Source organism: Artemia sp. Qi Xiang Cuo, chromosome 5 (genome assembly GCF_049724085.1).
Source record: "Artemia sp. Qi Xiang Cuo chromosome 5, ASM4972408v1, whole genome shotgun sequence".
Lineage (NCBI taxonomy): Eukaryota > Metazoa > Arthropoda > Branchiopoda > Anostraca > Artemiidae > Artemia > Artemia sp. Qi Xiang Cuo.
The window spans coordinates 45848247-45870200 of NC_142798.1; the positions used below are offsets into that span (position 1 = coordinate 45848247).

General features: G+C 37.9%; 1 protein-coding gene across 1 annotated transcript; it reads right to left on the reverse strand.

The window, feature by feature from the left end:
* Positions 1-14928: 14928 nt before the first annotated feature.
* Positions 14929-16178, reverse strand: LOC148952183 (zinc finger MYM-type protein 1-like). The gene is made up of 2 exons (XM_089089146.1): positions 15779-16178; positions 14929-15593 (listed from the first exon to the last, which is right to left on the reverse strand). The coding sequence occupies exons 1-2, from the start codon at positions 16176-16178 to the stop codon at positions 14929-14931; spliced, it is 1065 nt and encodes a 354-aa protein (XP_088945272.1).
* Positions 16179-21954: the final 5776 nt, after the last annotated feature.

Sequence of the window (21954 nt, forward strand, 5' to 3'; positions counted from 1 at the left end):
GGCTGATGTTATACTAATTGGTCTATAGTTCTCAGATATATCCTAGTAGTATGACAATCTCCCATCCGTATGCAGGTTGTCAAAAGGGTACATTAGCAATATCTTGGAACAGTTTCGTGTGTGAAATTTTAACTTACAACGCTTGTTATGGGGGATGTTGAACTAACTAAAAGACAATATTTGCAACATAATACCAATGGTTCTGCTCCTACAGCCACTGCTACTTTTACTGCTACTACTACTACTGCTACTAAAGCTAAGACTACTACTATTAACTATACTCCTACTGCTACTACTATCTTTGCTGGTGCTACTACTCCAACTAATAAACCTAAGAGTATTAAGGCGAAAATTCTGGGCAATATTGTAACTGTATTGAAATAAATCTAATCACACTATGCCCATATAGGTTGTCAAGAGGACGTATCAGCAAGGCTTCAGGACCGGTTAATGGTATTAAATTAAAATTGTCATTGTGTTTTGAAGGAGATGTTGAAAAAAAGGTACTATTTGCATACTGCTACTAGAACTATTGCTACGCATAATTATTGATCCTTTCAACAATGCTGAAGAAATTGATGCCGCAAAACATTGATATATCTGTTTTAGATATGTGTTATGGGAAATGTTGGGAGAGGGGGGGGGAGGTTTCTCTCAAATTACTTTGACTCTTAAAAAGGGTATTACAACTTCCAATTTAAAATTAAATTAGATCCATCTGAAATTTAACACAACCACCCATTCCAAAGAAACCTTATATGCCCCCAGGACCTAACTTAAAGCACTTGCCCCAGGGCTCAGGGGGGGGGGGAGGGTTGTGCCAACCTTGGAAGCAATTTTATGTTCTTTAGACTATTTTAAACAAAACTTCCATCACAAAGTTTCAATCAGATGCATTTGGTGCATCTGATTGAAAAAGCGGGGTAGTTGGGGGGGGGGGGCTTCTTGACCTCCATCACTATTAAATCTTAATCAAAAACTAGAACTTCCAATTTCAACCAAATGAGCTACCTCTAAAGCTTATGCAACAATACCTTCCATAAGAACCTTAAATGCCCCTGGGCATAACTTACAACCCTCGTCCTCAGACTCTGGTGGTTTGTATCAACCTCTAAGGCATTTTATATGATATTTGGACTATTTTGAAGAAACGAACTGTCTCAAAATATCTATTGGATACATCTCAGGAAAACACGACGTGTTTGTGTGTGTGCGCGTGTGTGGGGGGGGGGGTAGTAGCGCTCTGATCACTTTGATTATTAAAAAGGGCACTAGAACTTATGACTACCAATCCAATGAGTCCCCTCCGAAGCATACACGAATACCCTTTTTATAGAATCTTATATGCCCTAAGGGCATGGGAGGTTGTGTCATCCCTAGAGAAATTATTATATGTCCTTTGGACTATTTTAAAAAAAATCGCTATCTCATAATTTCAATCAGATGCGTTTAATGAAAGGACGGGTTGTAGCAGAGGGAGGGGGGCTAAATGCCGTCCATCACTTTTGAAGCTTAAAAAGGAACTAGAACTTCCAAATTTCAACCAAATGAAAATTGGTTGAAATACTTCTGAAAATACTTCTTGAAATACCAAATTGAAAATACTTCTAAAGTAAAAAACCATCCCTTCCATAAAAAAAACCTTAAATACCCTCTATTCATAACTTACAACCCTTGCCCCTAATCTCTGTGGTTTGTTTAAACCCTAAAAGCCTTGTTATATGACGTTTAGACTATTTTGAATAAAATGGCTCTCAAAATTTCTATTTAGATGCATTTCGGGACAATACAACGTGTGTGGAGGGGGGGGGCGGGGTATCTGCTCTCAGATCACTTTGACTCTTAAAAAGAGCAACAGAGCGCCTGATTACCAATCCAATGAGCCCCCTCCGAAGTTTATATGACCATGCTTTCTACAAAAACCCTACATGCCCACAGGGCATAACTTAAAACTCTTACCCCGAGGGATGGGGGATTTGTTATCCTCATTGACATAATTTCCAGACCTTTCAAATACGTTAAACAAAATGGCCATATCAAAATGTTGATCGGAAATGTTTGGGGAAATTATGGGCCGGGGGGGGGGGGAGTTGATTCCCCCTCCAATTACTTTCGATTATTAAAAAGGGGAATAGCCATATCAATTTCTAATCGAATGAGACCTTTTTGAAGTTTTTGCGACAACACTTTCTATTAAACCCTTATATGCCCCCAGGGCATAACTTACAACCTTAAGACTGAGGCCTGTGGGGGGGTTGTCATACACAAAGACATAATTTCCAAACCCTTCAACTACGTTCAACAAAATGGCTATATTAAAATTTTGATCGAAAGTGTTTGGGGAAATGATGGTTGTGGGAGGGGGGGGGGGGGGCATTCGCCCTCCGATCACTTCTGACTATTAATAAGGACACTCTCCCTCTCAATTCCCAATTGAAATGAGCCCTTTTTGAAGTTTCTATGACAACACTTTCTATAAAAACCTTATATACCCCCAGGGCGTAACTTACAACTTTTGCCCTGACGGCTGTGGGCAAGGACGTACCAAGAGGGGTGAAGTTAGGGGGGGTTAGTTGCCCTTCAATCACTTTTGTCTATTAAAAAGGGCACTAGCTCTTTCAATTTCCAAATGAGCCTTTTTGAAGCTTCTACGACAACGCTTTCTATGAAAACCTTATATGTCCCCAAGATATAACTTACAACCCTTGCCTTGAGGGCTGTGTGTTTGTCGGGGGGGGGGGGGAGTTGTAATCCTGAAAGACCTGTGATGTATTTGGGGAAATGGTGGGTGTGAAAGGGGGTTAGTTGCCCTCCAACCACTTTTGACCATTAAAAAGGGCACTAACCATCTGAAATTTCAATCGAACGAGCCCTTTTTGAAGTTTTTACGACGGAACTTTCTATGAAAATCTTATATGCCCCAAGGGCAAAACTTACAACCTTTTCCCTGAGGAATGTGGGGGGTTTGTCATCCTCAAAGACCTAATTTCCAAAACTTTCAACTACGTTCAACAAAATAGCTATCTCCAAATTTAAATTGGATGTGTTCGGGGAAATGTGTTCGGGGGGGGGGGGTAATTGCCCTTGAAAAGGCCATTAGCCCGTTCAATTTCCAATCGAACGAGCCCTTTTTGTAGTTTCTACATCAACACTTTCTATAAAAACAGTATATGTTCCAAGGGCAAAACTTACAATCTTTCCCCTGAAGAGTGGGGGGGGTTGTCATCCTCAGAGACCTAAATTCCAGAACATTCAACTACATTGAAGAAAATAGCTATCTCAAAATTTTGATTGAATGTGTTTGGGCAAATGGCTGGCGTGAGAGAGGGCTTAGTTGCCCTCCAATCGCTTTTGACTATTAAAAAGGGCACTAGTCCTTTCAATTTCCAATCGAATGAGCCCTTTTTAAGTTTCTACGACACCGTTTTCTATAAGAGCCTTATATGCCCCCAGGGTATAACTTACAACCATTGCCCTGAGGGCTGTGGGGGGGGGCTTCATCCTCAAAAACCTAATTTCCAGAACTTTCAGCTACGTTAAACAAAATGGCTATTCAAAATTTTGATTGGATGTATTTGGGGGGATGGTGGGCATGAAAGGGGGTCAGCTGCCCTCCAATCACTTTCGACTATTAAAAAGAGCACTAGCCCTTTCAATTTCCAATCGAATGAGCCCTTTTTGAAGTTTCTTCGACCATGCTTTCTATAAAAATCTTAAATGTCCCAAGGGCATAACTTACAACCCTTGCCCTGGGGGCTGTGGGTGGAGTGTCATCCTCAAAGACATAATTTCTAGACCTTTAACTGCGTTGGTCTGGATAACTTACAACCATTGCCCTGGGGGTTATGGGGGGGGGGCTTCATCCTCAAAGACCTAATTTCCAGAACTTTCAGCTACGTTAAACAAAATGGCTATCTCAAAATTTTGATTGGATGATTTTGCAGAAATCAGTGGCGCCAATTCACGAAAAAGTAGGGGGGGGCAAGGATTTTTTTCAATTTTTTTTTTAATTAAGATGCAAAAAAAAAACAACATTTAACAAATATACCTAAAACAGGGGGTAGTGGCGAGGTCGCTGCTTGGCAAAATCGTCGACTAATCTATCCAAATCCAGTTTCTTTACCTCCTCTTTTTCAATGGCCATTATCATGAGATCACTGAGTCTGTTGTTTCACAGCGTCAATCACAGGTAGTCCTTCACACGCACTACTGCCGAGAAGAATCGTTCATTGCTGGCAGTGGTCACAGGCAAAGTAGCAACTAGCTTCATCAGTTTTAGCACTGCAGAATAGGCAACTGAGAGGTTGGATAAGATTTCGATAGCTCGAAGAAGATCCATTTTTGAAATATCACTTTTTGACAGATGCAGCTTTGCAAGAGAAAGCTAGGATTCTATGGCATGGTCATCGACACCGAGAATCTCTTGATAATGACACATAACTCTTTCCACTTTCGAAAGTTCGAGAAAATTAGAACTTGAGGGGTCAAAGGCAGATAAAGCGTCGAGCAGAGGCATATTCTGCATGAAACGTTGGTCTATCTCACTCGTGAAACAATCTATTACCTCAACGTACAGAAGTTTACCGCAGTCTGATTCAACTGGCTGACTGATATTACGTTTACCGGTTGTTGAGTTTGAAAGAAAGTCTTTGAGACAAATGGAAATGGTTTGACTTCTCTTGCTTTAAGCACTTGTTTTAGATTGTGGAGATTTCGATTCCTGGATATCGTTTAAAGCCAAGAATTCAGATATGTTTTTGCTTAAGTTGTTCCATTCGTTATCATTTCTCAGCTTTTGGAGTGTCTCATATGTCCCAGAAATCAGTGCAAGTGCCTTATAAATCAACAAAATTCCGGATTGAAGTTGCTCTGATAAACAATTTACAATGACTAATACTTTTTCCATTATGTGTAAAGTTGAAACAAAAGAGGCAGAGTTGATTTTGTCCAGTAGTCCTTTTGCTTCACACGCTGCCTCGCTGTTGGAACTATCAGAGACTGCGGCAAGCACACAATACAATCAAATCTGGCCTTCACCTTTGAAATAGAGCGGACTGCATAAAACCAGCGAGTCTGGAAAATCCTCTCAAGCTCCAAGACTTTGCCCGCTAATACGCTGGGATTCCACAAATAGCTCGTGACGAGTATTGCTGCATCATATAAATGTGTAAAGTCTTTGCACCACAGAGAAAAATTCATAAAGTTTGCTGATATTTTTTAGGCAGTCAGTCAAACCCAAGTTTAATCTGTGGGCGTGACAGTGTACATAAACTGCATGAGGCACCTTCTCCCTATACTTTGCTTGAACTCCGTTAAATTCCACACTCATAAAGGATGCGCCATTATAACATTGGGCAATACACGGCATCGAATCTACACCAAGCTTTTCTATAGTTTCACAAATCGAGGTGGATAAGCTCTCGGCGTCTAATTTGTGCATGTGATAGCAGCCGATTGGTCGCTCCACTACTTTCCCATTTGATATATACCTGAGTAGGATCGCTAATTGTTCTTTTCTAGAAACGTCTTTTGTCTCGTCGACAAGAATAGCAAAGTAATTAGCTGATTTTACTTCTGAAATAATATCTTGGCGCAAAGCACTTCCTATCAGTGTAACTGTGTCATTTTGGTACTGATGACTGCAATAGTGACCATATCGGCGCTGTAACTTGGCCTTCAGCTTTTCGTCGCCTTTAGACATTTCCTCCATTAATTCAACCAAATTACTCCGGTTTGCAGATGTTTCTGATTCGTTATGACCCCTCAAAGCAAGACCCTGGCGGCCAAGAAAGCAAATAGCGCGAAAAATGTACTTCACATGATATCTATTTTCCTGAACCTCTTGAGATCTGGATTGAATTAAGGTATTCGCTATAGATTTCGAAGTATCAGTACTCATTATCTTAAATTCCGTCCATACTGACATACAAAGCCTATGACTTTCAGAACCATCATGATGCTTTAATAGAGGAGAACTGTCTTTCCACTTGCAAAATCCTGACTCAATGAAAGCCCTTTTTCCAGCAGTTTCTCCAGCCCTTAGAGTCCCCATAGAAAAATGGCGGCAAGCAAAACAAAACACGGAATTCAAGTTTTTAGAGTATTCATTCCATTCATAAGTCTTATAGTAATGTGCACTGAATTTCCTTCCGTTAGAAGTGGAAGCCGGATATCTCTCAAGAATAGGTTGAGCTGGTTTGTCATGACGCGTCCTAGAGATATCTGAGAGAGTTTCTTGACTGCTACTGGAACCCGCAAGGGGTTCAGCGATGCAGACCGAACTTTCATGTTGATCTGAGCCATTTATTGTTCCGCTTGTTTTCGAAATTCTGTCACAGGTGGGGGAATTTATCTCAACTAACCCGAGACTTTGGGCGCTGACACTATTGCCAGTCTCTTGCACTAAAGTTTCTTCATTTTTCTTCCGCATTTTCACCAAAAAAAATCCAAAGTTTGTTGTCGCTTTTTACTCATAGTTAAACGAGTAGTAGACAAGGACTTCACTCAGACACGGCAAGAGAAGAACTGAAGAAACACGTAGAAACTCACTTAGAAAATCACTCCCATACTCCACGGTAAAACTACCCCGCTTAGAAACTCCATAAGCCAATCACTTATATTTTCTGTTCATGACAGTCCCATACACTCCACTGGGACTATTCATCCCATAAACTATTCAACAATGTCAAGAATCTGCTGAACAAAACCCCCTTGAAACCCTAGAACACATTTCCTTTCCCAGCTACTAAAAAAGGCAATATACAAAACTTATAGTTTACAACGAATTCTTCACAAGAACAATAACGAAACGGGTACTGACCACATGAAGCTTAGTTTTGAATGAACCCTACTCGGAAATAAAATAGTGTAGACGCGCTCGCTCTTAGACATTTCAAAACAAGATTATATAATTAGGGCACCAGTTTGTTGGTCGTATTTATTGGACCAGTTGCTGGTTTAATATAGCACATAGCTAAAATAGAAAATAGCTGTGAAATATAAATAAGAAGGTAATTTTCAAAGTCTAGGGGGGGCCATGCCCCCCCCCCTAATTGGCGCCCCTGGCAGAAATGGTGGGCGTAAAAGGGGTGTTAGTTGCCATCCAATCACTTTTGGCTATTAAAAAGGGCACAAGCCTTTCCAATTTCCAATCAACTGAGCCCTTTTCGAAGTTTCTATGACAACTCCTTTGATACAAAGTGCCCTGGTCTAAAAGAAAAAAAAAACATTGTTCTTTACTTAGGCAGTGCTATTGCACTGCCTATAATTAACTACTTAATTTTTGGCCCCCAGGCCAAAAAGCATAATTTTTGGCAATATGTCATTCTTCATCTAGAAAACGTGGCCTAACCATCTTAACTCAGTGGCGGCGCGTCCACTAGACAAAGTAGGCGGCCGCCTAGGCTGGCAACCTGGGGAGGGCGGCAAAAATGGAAAAATTTAAAAAAGTTCATTGCAGAATAAAATTTTATGAATATTAGCTTCATTTACGTTTTACAGGTCAACTTACTGATTCATACTGCATGAGAGACTTGAGTGACAGACGACACTCGATAGTAGTCAACGGTGTTGGTTGTGCGCTGAGGAAGGTGAAGAGGCACGGTTCGGTACTGTGCTATATGCGGGGATTGGGAAGCAGGGAGGGGGCGCGGCCGCTTCCACGTACTCTTAGAGTAGCCACGTGGCCTTGAAGGCTACGAAGTTCTTTGCTTTGGTTCAAAAACTTTATGTTTATTTTTCTGCTTCAACACAACATTAGAAAAAAAACTTTTAAAAAATATGTAACTAACTTGAAACCAGATGGTTTCAAGTTAGTTACCCTTAGGGAAATCAGATGGGAAAGTCGAATAGATGCTCTCGTACCTCTTCGATATCAACTGGGTGATGTTCATAACACTTTAATGGACATTTATGAAGATCGCTCTTTAAATGGGTTAACAGGTAACAACTCGTGAGTGCAAGCTTTAAGTCTGGCAAAAAACATAGAAAAATTCAATTTTGTTGTAAGCGTAGTTTTATGGCACAGTATACTTTTTGAAATCGACATAACAAGTAAGCAGTTACAATCCAAGCAATTTGATTTGACTGCTGCCAAAGATCAACCAAGCAAAAGTAAATTTTACTTATAAAGGTTACGTTGCGACGATGGCCTTGGAAATATTCTAATTGACACCAGAGGAGTGGCAGAAGATCTAAACATTCAACCAACATTTGAAACAGAAACCCTGCCAACTTGGTTGAAAAAAAAGAAAAACAGTTTGACTACGAAGCAGATGATGAACCTTTGGTATCCCCCCAACAACACTTCAAATTCAATTGCCATTTTGCCATTCTCAATACTGCAATTTCTTCTCTGGATGAAAGATTTCAATATTTAGACGAGTTTACTTCTATATTCGGATTTCGCTTCAACATATCCAAGGTAAATACCGCAACAGCAAAATCCCTGATGGACGATTGTATGAATTAACAACATTTCCTCTCAAACAATGAAGCTAAAGATATTGAAGGCGACGAACTTTGCAATGAAGTTCAAGCCATTGCAACGAGAATACCCAAGAACGCAAATCCAGAAGATGTCCTTAACTTCATAATAAGCAATGGCCTTAAAGATTGTGCCCCAAATTTGCCAGAAGCTTTACGGATTTTGCTGTGTCTGTTGCTAGTGGTGAGCATAGCTTTTCAAAATTAAAATAAATTAAAACTATATTTGATCCACCATGACGCAAGAAAGGCTTCAAGGACTAGCCACTCTATCAGTTGGCAGACTTGGCAAAAGACATTGACTTGAACAAACTGGTGACTTCTTCCACGAAGATGATATTAAGAAAAATTAATTGTGAACTGTAAACGTTATTTCGGTTAACATTTCCCTATAGTCTATGCAAATTTTTAGAATTGAAGTTATCCCTCCTGCAAAATTATTGGTTTTCTTTGATAAGTTCCTATTATGTACCTAATGAAATAAACACTCTGACACTAAGGGTTTCACGTATTCATAACTATGGTTGTACTAGCAGCCACACAGGTTAGATTTTCCTTCTTAAGTATCCCTTATATTGTTTGTATCTGCTTTATGTAATTTGTGACTGTGTGTGTAAATTAATGTAGCCTAATAGTCTCGTTAAGCGCCAAAAAAAAATGCATCAGAAGTGGTGATTTTGGGTAAGGGCTCAATTGAGGCAGAAAATGGAAACAAAAAATCTAATTGTGGCGGAGGGGCGGGGGCGCAAAACAAGATCTTGTCTAGGGTGGTAGGATAGGTTGCGCCAGCCCTGTTTAACTTTTCTTTTATTATAGCCTAGATAGTGGGACCAAATCATATTTTGTAGGCAGCTTACTGCTTAATGTACAGTCAGTCAAATGAATACCTATAACTATCCTGAGACAATTCCTTTGCAAGTGATTTGTGGTAGTTTTATGCTTGGAAGATTAGTTGACTTTATTTCTGCTCATTTTTGGCTCAATGGAACTCTTTACTTTTCTATGAAAAACTTGTTTTTTGGATTTTTTTTTTTCAAATAATTTCTGTTTGTTTGTTATTGACAGTCTTTTTCATGGAAAAAAATAATATTTTATATCTTTTCAGTTTTTTCTGTAAGAATCCGTCTGGGTTGCTATTTGTATGTTGGAGAAACTTTTTCAACAATTTTTAATCCTGAGACAAGCAGTATTTTTTAATTTGATTTTTTAACTCCTGAAGTTGACCTGAAAAATAAAACCTAACATCATTCCCATTACACTTACACTCTTTTTATTTATTTAAATTGTAAGACCAGATGTAGTAATACTAGTAGCCCAAAAAGTTTCAACTTAATACCCCAAGTCATTCTCAATACATTGCTGAGATGTCTCATTGGCAACCATTAAGGTTTAAGTTATCTTTGTTTTTATTTATTTGATTTTTCTTTCTTTTTAGTGTAATTTACTCTGCTTGTTTTGTATAAAAGTGGGTTATAAATAAATCATTATTATTATTATTAAACACAATGCCTTTTTATTTAATTTAAAGCAACATTCAGTTTTAAAGCATAATGGGCCAACTGTATAATTCTGGGGGGTTAACATACGCAATATCCCTAAAGACGTAGTTGCTGGACTCTTCTAATGTGATGAACAAAATGGCTGTCTCATAATTTTGACTGGATGTGTTTGGAAAATGAATGGGCTTGAGATTAGGGCTACTTGCCCTCCAATCTCTTTTTCCTCTTAAAAAGAGCGCCAGAACTTTTAATTTTGAATCAATTTATCTCCTTTAAAAGTTTCACTGATCTTTCTAGCTATTATAGAGTGGTGCTACCTATGATATTGCTTAAATGCTCTTTTTAAAACATGCATGCATACAGCTTTTTTTAATTTAAACTCCTCCTAAATGTTCCCTAAAAGTTTCACATTAATACTCTTAGCATCATTAGTTAAACTAACTGTAGTGGTAGTATTAAAAGTATGCACATAGTGCCTTCTAGCTAGTTCAAAATCCACCACAACTTATGCTTAAAGGTTTAAATAATATATGTTGCTCTTTAAATATTGCTTTATCACCTTTTTGAAAGTCCACATGCTTATAGTTTGTTTTGATTTAGTTCAACATCCACTTAAATATTCCTTAAAAACTTCACCTTATTACCTGCAGCTTGCACAGTAGCAATAGTTGTACCAGCATTATTAGCAGTATGCACATAGCACCTTTGGTTTCTTCAACATCCCCTTCAACACATGCTGAAAGTTTCAGCTTAATACCATCATCCATTCCTGAAGCATTTCTGATGTGTCTGCTTGACAACCTGTGTGGGCAGTGTGTTTCAAATTTCTTCCATACAGTTATTATATATCCCAAATTTTTTGCCTTAAATATCCTTGGTTTTAATAGCAGTAGTAGCAGTAGAATGAAAAGTAGTTGCCCTAGCTTTAGTGGCAGTAGTAGTAATAAAAGCAGCAATAATAGTAACAGTAGTAGTAGTACAAGTAGATGCAGTAGCATTAGGATGCCAATATTTTCTTTTGTCCAGTTCAACATCCCTCACAACAAGCCTTGTTAGTTTCAACTTCACACACCAAACTGTTCCTAAGAAATTACTGTTGTACCCTTTTGACAACCTGTATACAGAAAGCATGTTGTGATTTAGTTCACCTTCCCCCTCAAAATTACTTGAAAATGTCACCTTTATACCCTTAGGCATAGTTGTAATAGTAGTCACAGTGGTAATATTGATATTACTAGTAATAGTATAAAATAGTGGTAGTACTACTAGCAGTAGTATATAAGATACTAGGGTATATAGGAGTGCGGTTATTGATGTTAAAAGTAAAGATCACCATCAAGTAGTATCTAGGGTTAATTTAAAGCTGAAATTTTCAGAAGGGTAACTACCTCCCAGGAAGTTATGATGTTGGTAGATTCCAGGATGAGAATTTGAGAGAAAGTAGCCATAGCACTAGCAGTACTAGTATTAACATATTAGGCCCGTTTTTTAGCACTAAGATCTTACATCTAAGGTCTTACATCTTTCTGCAAAGATTATCGTTTTTTAACTCATGTTTGTTCTAAGATCTTACAGCTCACTGATGTTAGCAAAAAGTGTGAAGAACGCCATTTTTCTGCCATATAGAACAATTATGAGAGAACTTAGATGATCTACTCATCATTGTTCTCAGACCGCTGATCAGAGCAGAATGATGAAAGACGTTTGCACAAAAACGACCTAAGATGTAAGATCTTTGTTCAAAGATTTCACTTTTAAGCGATTTCTGACAAAAGATGTAAGATCTTAGCATATTGGTGAGTGAAAAAACAGGCCTAGTGCCTTTTGGTCAGTAGAACAACCCTCTCATCAAGACATTGCTAATGTGTCATTTGATAACCTGTATGTTCATATACTTCTTGAAATTTTCATCTCAATACTCTTAGCCTTACATGTAGTTGCAATAGAAGTAGCAGTAAATGTATCAGTGACAGTATTGTTAGCAGTAGTGTGCACATTTTGCCTTTTGGTAAGACGATCTTCCCCCTCTAAGCATTTTCTGAAAGTTCCAACTTAATACTCAAATCATTTCTTGAGATACATTATTTTGACAGTGTGCATGCACATAGCATCTTTTGATTTAGTTTAAATTTCCCCTCAAACTGTAAATAGATTAGTGAGATAGTAGCAGTGGTGGTAGTTGTAGTAGTATTGGTACCATCTTCCTTATCATTTCCTGAATTTTCCAAATTAATGTACTCAGTTATTCCTGTTATACCCTTTTGACAATCCATATATACATAACATGTTTTGTTTGATTCAATGCTCTCTACAACCTTCTCTGAAAGGCTCACCTGAATTTCCTTTGTTTTCTAGAAAAGTAAAGTTTAAACATGCATACCTTTCTCAATAACATATACTATGTGTAAACAATGAAAAAATTGCCTAACTTACAACCCTTGTCTTGAGGACTGTGAGGAGGTTGAAATCCCCAAAGATATAATTACTGGACCTTTCAACAATACTCAACCAAATAGCTCTCTTAAAATTTTGATTGGATATGTTTTAGGGAATGATAGGTTTCAGGGGGGCTGATTGCTCTCCATTTACTTTTGACTCTCAAAAAGGGCAATAAAACTTCCAATTTCCAATCAAATGAGCTCTCTATGAAAACAAATAGATTTGGGAAAATATGAGGTGTGGGGAGAGGGGGTATCTGCCCTCCAATCACTTTGAATCTTAAAGAGGGCACTTGAACTAAATAACAATCCAATGAGTCCCTCCAAAGTTTATACAACCATCCTTTCTATAAAAACCTTAAATGCCCGCAGGGCATAACTTACAACCCTTGCCCAGAGGGCTGTGAGGAGGGGTGATGTTATCCTAAGTAAAATTTTACTTTAGCTACTTTTGACTATCTTGGAAAGGGGTTATTTCAGGAGAATGAAACTTTCAGGGATGGGTCTACAGGCTAAAGTATGTCCTGGGAAGATATTTTGAAGTACCTATTTCCAGTCCTTCTCTCTCTAGAGGTTCCTGACCTTTGATGACCTTTAAAAATCTGTGTGTTATAAAAATGAAACCTTGCAAATAGATCTTCTGCTTAAATGAAGTACAACAAATTTGTTTTCAGCTCCACAACTTTGCTCAATCCTAATTTATAAGGTTTTAAAGATATGCAAATACATTTCCTAAATTTTGAAAAAAAACATTGATATGGCTTAAAATTCTACTCAAAGAACAAAAATTGCATTTTCAGTACTAAAGCCAGAGAAAAAGAAACTGATAACTCAAAATTAAAGTAAAATTTCAGGACCCTCTAGAGGGAGAAGGAGTGGAGGTAGGTACTTCAAAATACTTTCCCATGGCATACTTTAGCCTGTACACTCATCCCTGAAATTTTCATTTTCCTAACCTAACCCCTTTCCAAGATGGCCAAAAATAGCTAAAGTAGAATTTTACTGTTATCCTCAGCAGTGGCGTAAATTCAGAAAAATTCTGGGAGGGGGCAAGATTTTTGCCACCTCACGGAAGAAAATTTGCAAATTTTCACTTTTACTTTGTGAGGAAAGTACAAAACTATGCTGATTATATTCTAGTAAAAAAAAAAAAAAAAAAGTTTGAATTGGTGAAAGTTTCTAATTCAGAGCGAGTGGATGGCTTGGAAAGAGTATTTCCTGCCGCGAAGTAGCGGATATTTTTGAAAAATTATTAAAAACTGTATTATCCCTTATATTGGACCTCTTAGACTTCTTTTTAGGGAAGCAAATTACTTAAAAACATATATTGTTCTGTGAAGGATCTCAGCAGAAAACGAAAATTTAGAAATTAGGATATGCCATTTTGTTTTGTTAAGACTGGACGTGAGGGAAGGCCTAGAACAGGGTTTTTCTAGCGTGACGAGTAGCGGTGGAAATGAAAAAAACCTAAGAAGGGGAAAATTCCATGTCTCAATAGGCAGCCTCAAGTGGGTTGAATTAGCAAAAATCCAAGAGAGGGGGAAATCAAGCCAAATGAAGCGGAAGCCAAATTAAAATTATTTGGGTAAACTTTAGAACACAATTAGATATATAAAAATTTAAGTACATAAACACAATTAAACAAATAAATCATAAATTTGTTTGCATCACGACTGAAGTATCCAGAGAGAGCCACTATTCTAATGGGAAACGTCGTTGCTTCAGGGAAGCAAACTTGTCGACGGCAATGTTATAATCTATCTTTTTCGCTTTTTCCGGCTGGGTTGCTATAACTAACAAATCGCTAAGTCACTCATCAGTCATGGTTGTTCTGAGATATGTCTTAACCCTCTTAAGCGTTGAAAAAAATCTCTCGTTAGAGGCAGTTGAAACGGGGAGCGTCAAAGCAATTTCGAAAGCTTCCGAGATGACAGCAAAGGCGTCTTTGTTCATGTAGAGGAAGGCAAGAGCTTTTGATGGGTATTCTGGTTTCATCCTTTGTAAATAAGATTTTGCCAAGGCTATCTCTGACTCAAACTTCAACTCGTTTACAAATAATGTAGGAAAGTCACGTACAAAGTCTTGTATTAGACGTGCATCCAGGAACTTCGGTGAACTTGGCTCAAACGCTTCTAAGCCTTGGATTACTAAGGAGTTTTCACCAAACCTTTGTCTCAGCTCCGAAGTTACTCGGTCGACTATGAAGTATAAAATGTCTGACCTATACGTTTGAAAAATGTCACGATCCTCTTCTGTTCGATTTCTTGCTCTGGCACCGACAGTGGTTTCGACGTAAAAATCGAGAAGGCGTCTGCTTATAGCAACCGAGCGTCTAGGCTTCTCTATTTGGATTGAGAACTGCTTGCATAAGCTTTTCGTTGCTTCGACCATCTTAAACCAACGCTCTTCAGATCGGAGCTCTAGAAACTGTTGTTGAACTGCTTGAAGCCGAGAATTTACGCCTGAAAGAACGAGGCTCTTGGACTGGAGTTGTCTGGATGCAATATCTACCGAACCGAGGATCTGCTCATTATTTCAAGAATGAGCAAGAATTTGGCATCAATTGTTGCCAGCAACCCAGAAGCTTCAGAACGGTCCTCTGTTGAATTGGCTTCATCCGAAATAACCCTTAATGTTTCGAAAATAGCACCTAAACGTGTCCGGATCTTCTGAATTGAGGAAAACCAATAGCACCATCGAGTGTCGGCTAGCCGCTCGAGCTCAATCTTTTTTTCTCCGCGTTCTTTTTGGGTTCGAAGGAAAAGTTCGTGACGTGGCGCACTTCGGCTGAGAAACACATATAATGCCTGAATGCAAGAAAAGAAGTTTCTAACCTCCGGACAAGAAGCTATTGACTGCACAAGCACAATATTTAGGCGATGGGCGTGACAATGAATATACCTAGCTTGTGGTGCAAATCCTTTAAGAATAGCCTGAACACCATTACATGCGCCGCTCATGACGCTCGCACCATCATAGCATTCAGCCACACAGGTGCTCCAATCCAGTTCGTGCTTTTCAACAAGATCCTTGATTGCATTAGCAAGGGATGCAGCATCTAATTGTTCAAGATGTGTACTTCCGAATGTCTCCTCGCGGATGATAGCATTACTATCAATAAACCGAATAATTAAACCAAGCTGCTCTTTTTTCGACAGATCTTTCGTTTCATCTGCGCAGATTGCCCAATATTTCTTAATAGAGCAACTTGATTGTTCTCGAAAGAGGTCAGCCAGTATGCGCTTATAAGACTATTTTGGTAGTCGGGACTCAAATAGCTTCCATACCGACGTTTTAGTTTTTGCTGAAGATACGAGTTTCCCTCTGTCATCATTTCTATTATTTTTATAAAATTACCTCGATTGTGTGAGTCGTCGTGTTCATCATGACCTCGAAATGGGAGCCCTTGGCGTGCTAGGGCACATGCCACTTTCGCAAGTGTGACTATATACAGGCGATTTTCCGCTATGGCTTCCTTCCGATTTGAATAGAGAGTTGTAGCTATTGACTCAGATGTACCACACTCAATTGCTTTATATTTGGTCCAGCTGCGATTTGCTTCGTTATGAGCTTCTGAAGCCTCGTGTTTTTCAATCCTTTCGAATAGCTTTTTCCAGTTATTCATTCCTGTGTCGACAAACACTACATTATCAGAAGTATTTCCATGATTTCTTGTTAAGGAAAAGTGCCGACAGCAAAAGCAGTAAATGGCGTCTTCTTTAATAGAGTATTCTACCCATGGTTTTGTGAACACCATTGTGGTAGTTTTATGCTAATGGTGTACCACAACACCATTGTGGTAGGTTTTGTGATTTGTGGTAGTTTTACGCTTGGAAGATTATTGACTTTATTTCTGCTCATTTTTGGCTCAATGGAACTCTTTACTTTTCTATGAAAAACTTGTTTTTTGGATTTTTTTTTTCAAATAATTTCTGTTTGTTTGTTATTGACAGTCTTTTTCATGGAAAAAAATAATATTTTATATCTTTTCAGTTTTTTCTGTAAGAATCCGTCTGGGTTGCTATTTGTATGTTGGAGAAACTTTTTCAACAATTTTTAATCCTGAGACAAGCAGTATTTTTTAATTTGATTTTTTAACTCCTGAAGTTGACCTGAAAAATAAAACCTAACATCATTCCCATTACACTTACACTCTTTTTATTTATTTAAATTGTAAGACCAGATGTAGTAATACTAGTAGCCCTAAAAGTTTCAACTTAATACCCCAAGTCATTCTCAATACATTGCTGAGATGTCTCATTGGCAACCATTAAGGTTTAAGTTATCTTTGTTTTTATTTATTTGATTTTTCTTTCTTTTTAGTGTAATTTACTCTGCTTGTTTTGTATAAAAGTGGGTTATAAATAAATCATTATTATTATTATTAAACACAATGCCTTTTTATTTAATTTAAAGCAACATTCAGTTTTAAAGCATAATGGGCCAACTGTATAATTCTGGGGGGTTAACATACGCAATATCCCTAAAGACGTAGTTGCTGGACTCTTCTAATGTGATGAACAAAGTGACTGTCTCTAAATTTTGAACAAGCATGTTTCGAGAATGGATGGGATAGGAAGGTGGGCTACTGGTCCTGAAAAAACTTTTTAATAATGAAGGGGACGCCAAAAACTGGGGTTCTATATGGAATTAGCTTCTTTCAATTTTTTAATAATCTTTTTAGCTTTCATAGAGCGGCGGTGCCTATGATATTGCTAATATGCTCTTTTGAAAACATGCATGCATACAGCTTTTTTTAATTTAAACTCCTCCTAAATGTTCCCTAAAAGTTTCACATTAATACTCTTAGCATCATTAGTTAAACTAACTGTAGTGGTAGTATTAAAAGTATGCACATAGTGCCTTCTAGCTAGTTCAAAATCCACCACAACTTATGCTTAAAGGTTTAAATAATATATGTTGCTCTTTAAATATTGCTTTATCACCTTTTTGAAAGTCCACATGCTTATAGTTTGTTTTGATTTAGTTCAACATCCACTTAAATATTCCTTAAAAACTTCACCTTATTACCTGCAGCTTGCACAGTAGCAATAGTTGTACCAGCATTATTAGCATTATGCACATAGCACCTTTGGTTTCTTCAACATCCCCTTCAACACATGGTGAAAGTTTTAGCTTAATACCATCATCCATTCCTGAAGCATTTCTGATGTGTCTGCTTGACAACCTGTGTGGGCAGTGTGTTTCAAATTTCTTCCATACAGTTATTATATATCCCAAATTTTTTGCCTTAAATATCCTTGGTTTTAATAGCAGTAGTAGCAGTAGAATGAAAAGTAGTTGCCCTAGCTTTAGTGGCAGTAGTAGTAATAAAAGCAGCAATAATAGTAACGGTAGTAGTAGTACAAGTAGAAGCAGTTGCATTAGGATGCAAATATTTTCTTTTGTCCAGTTCAACATCCCTCACAACAAGCCTTGTTAGTTTCAACTTCACAGACCAAACTGTTCCTAAGAAATTACTGTTGTACCCTTTTGACAACCTGTATACAGAAAGCATGTTGTGATTTAGTTCACCTTCCCCCTCAAAATTACTTGAAAATGTCACCTTTATACCCTTAGGCATAGTTGTAATAGTAGTCACAGTGGTAATATTGATATTACTAGTAATAGTATAAAATAGTGGTAGTACTACTAGCAGTAGTATATAAGATACTAGGGTATATAGGAGTGCGGTTATTGATGTTAAAAGTAAAGATCACCATCAAGTAGTATCTAGGGTTAATTTAAAGCTGAAATTTTCAGAAGGGTAACTACCTCCCAGGAAGTTATGATGTTGGTAGATTCCAGGATGAGAATTTGAGAGAAAGTAGCCATAGCACTAGCAGTACTAGTATTAACATATTTTAGCACTAAGATCTTACATCTTTCTGCAGAGATTATCGTTTTTTAACTCATCTTTGTTCTAAGATCTTACAGCTCACTGATGTTAGCAAAAAGTGTGAAGAACGCCACTGTTCTGCCATATAGAACAATGATGAGAGAACTTTGATGATCTACTCATCATTGTTCTCAGACCGATGATCAGAGCAGAATGATGAAAGATGTTTGCACAAGAACGCCATAAGATGTAAGATCTTTGTTCAAAGATTTCACTTTTAAGCGTTTTCTGACAAAAGATGTAAGATCTTAGCACATTGATGAGTGAACAAACAGGCCTATTGCCTTTTGGTCAGTAGAACAACCCTCTCATCAAGACATTGCTAATGTGTCATTTGATAACCTGTATGTTCATATACTTCTTGAAATTTTCATCTCAATACTCTTAGCCTTACATGTAGTTGCAATAGAAGTAGCAGTAAATGTAGCAGTGACAGTATTGTTAGCAGTAGTGTGCACATTTTGCCTTTTGGTAAGACGATCTTCCCCTCTAAGCATTTTCTGAAAGTTCCAACTTAATACTCAAATCATTTCTTGAGATACATTATTTTGACAGTGTGCATGCACATAGCATCTTTTGATTTAGTTTAAATTTCCCCTCAAACTGTAAATAGATTAGTGAGATAGTAGCAGTGGTGGTAGTTGTAGTAGTATTGGTACCATCTTCCTTATCATTTCCTGAATTTTCCAAATTAATGTACTCAGTTATTCCTGTTATACCCTTTTGACAATCCATATATACATAACATGTTTTGTTTGATTCAATGCTCTCTACAACCTTCTCTGAAAGGCTCACCTGAATTTCCTTTGTTTTCTAGAAAAGTAAAGTTTAAACATGCATACCTTTCTCAATAGCATATACGCTACTATGTGTAAACAATGAAAAAATTGCCTAACTTACAGCCCTTGCCCTGAGGAATGTGAGGAGGTTGAAATCCCCAAAGACATAATTCCTGGACCTTTCAACAATGCTCAACAAAATAGCTCTCTTAAAATTTTGATTGGATGTGTTTTGGGGAATGATAGGTTTCAGGGGGGCTGATTGCTCTCCATTTACTTTTGACTCTCAAAAAGGGCAATAAAAATTCCAATTTCCAATCAAATGAGCTCTCTATGAAAACAAATAGATTTGGGAAAATATGAGGTGTGGGGAGAGGGGGTATCTGCCCTCCAATCACTTTGAATCTTAAAAAGGGCACTTGAACTAAATAACAATCCAATGAGTCCCTCCAAAGTTTATACAACCATCCTTTCTATAAAAACCTTAAATGCCCCCAGGGCATAACTTACAACCCTTGCCCAGAGGGCTGTGAGGAGGGGTGATGTTATCCTCAGTAAAATTTTACTTTAGCTACTTTTGACTATCTTGGAAAGGGGTTATTTCAGGAGAATGAAACTTTCAGGGATGGGTCTACAGGCTAAAGTATGTCCTGGGAAGATATTTTGAAGTACCTATTTCCAGTCCTTCTCTCTCTGGAGGTTCTTGACCTTTGATGACCTTTAAAAATCTGTGTGTTATAAAAATGAAACCTTGCAAAATAGATCTTCTGCTTAAATGAAGTACAACAAAATTGTTTTCAGCTTCACAACTTTGCTCAATCCTAATTGATTAGGTGTTAAAGTTATGTAAATACATTTCCTAAATTTTGAAAAAAAAAAAAAAATCAACATTGATATGGCTTAAAATAACAAGAATTGCATTTTCAGAACTAAAGCCAGAGAAAAAGAAACTGATAACTCAAAATTAAAGTAAAATTTCAGGACCCTCTAGAGGGAGAAGGAGTGGAGGTAGGTACTTCAAAATACCTTCCCATGACATACTTTAGCCTGTAGACCCATCCCTGAAATTTTCATTTTCCTAACCTAACCCCTTTCCAAGATGGCCAAAAATAGCTAAAGTAGAATTTTACTGTTATCCTCAGCAGTGGCGTAAATTCAGAAAAATTCTGGGAGGGGGCAAGATTTTTGCCACCTCACGGAAGAAAATTTGCAAATTTTCACTTTTACTTTGTGAGGAAAGTACAAAACTATGCTGATTATATTCTGGTAAAAAAAAAGAAAAAAAAGTTTGAATTGGTGAAAGTTTCTAATTCAGAGCGAGTGGATGGCTTGGAAAGAGCATTTCCTGCCGCGAAGTAGCGGATATTTTTGAGATATTATTAAAAACTGTATTATCCCTTATATTGGGCCTCTTAGACTCCTTTTTAGGGAAGCAAATTACTTAAAAACATATATTGTTCTGTGAAGGATCTCAGCCAAAAAAGAAAATTTATAATTAGGAAATGCCATTTTGTTTTGTTAAGAATTGAATTGAGTGAAGGCCTAGAACAGGGTTTTTTGGCGCGAAGCGCACTGGTGGAAATGAAAAAAACCTGGGGAGGGGCAAATTCCATGTCTCAATAGGCAGCCTCAAGTGGGTTGAATTAGCAAAAATCCAAGGAAGGGGAAAATCGAGCCAAATTAAGTGGTAGCCAAATTAAAATTCTTTGGATAAAGTTTAGAAAACAATTCGATATACAAAAATTCAAGTACATAAACACAATTAAGCAAATAAATCATAAATTTGTTTGCATCACGACTGAAGTATCCAGAGGGAGCCACTATTCTAATGGGAAACGTCGTTGCTTCGGGGAAGCAAACTTGTCGACGGCAATGTTATAATCTATCGTTTTCGCTTTTTCCGCCTGGGTTGCTATAACTAACAAATCGCTAAGTCACTCATCAGTCATGGTTGTTCTGAGATATGTCTTAACCCTCTTAAGCGTTGAAAAAAATCTCGTTGGAGGCAGTTGAAACGGGGAGCGTCAAAGCAATTTCGAAAGCTTCCGAGATGACAGCAAAGGCGTCTTTGTTCATGTAGAGGTAGGCAAGAGCTTTTGATGGGCATTCTGGTTTCATCCTTTGTAAATAAGATTTTGCCAAGGCTATCTCCGACTCAAACTTCAACTCGTTTACTAATAATGTAGGAAAGTCACGTACAAAGTCTTGTATTAGACGTGCATCCAGGAACTTCGGTGAACTTGGCTCAAACGCTTCTAAGCCTTGGATTACTAAGGAGTTTTCACCGAACCTTTGTCTCAGCTCCGAAGTTACTCGGTTGACTATGAAGTATAAAATGTCTGACCTAAACGTTTTAAAAATGTCCCGATCCTCTTCTGTTCGATTTCTTGCTCTGGCACCGACAGTGGTTTCGACGTAAAAATCGAGAAGGCGTCTGCTTATAGCAATCAAGCGTCTAGGCTTCTATATTTGGATTGAGAACTGCTTGCATAAGTTTTTCGTTGCTTCGACCATTTTAAACCAACGCTCTTCAGATCGGAGCTCTAGAAACTGTTGTTGAACTGCTCGAAGCCGAGAATTTACACCTGAAAGAACGAGGCTCTTGGACTGGAGCTGTATAGATGCAATATCTACCGAACCGAGGATCTGCTCATTATTTCAAGAATGAGCAAGAATTTGGCATCAATTGTTGCCAGCAACCCAGAAGCTTCAGAACGGTCCTCTGTTGAATTGGCTTCATCCGAAATAACCCTTAATGTTTCGAGAATAGCACCTAAACGTGTTCGGATCTTCTGAATTGAGGAAAACCAATAGCACCATCGAGTGTCGGCTAGCCGCCGAGCTCAATCTTCTTT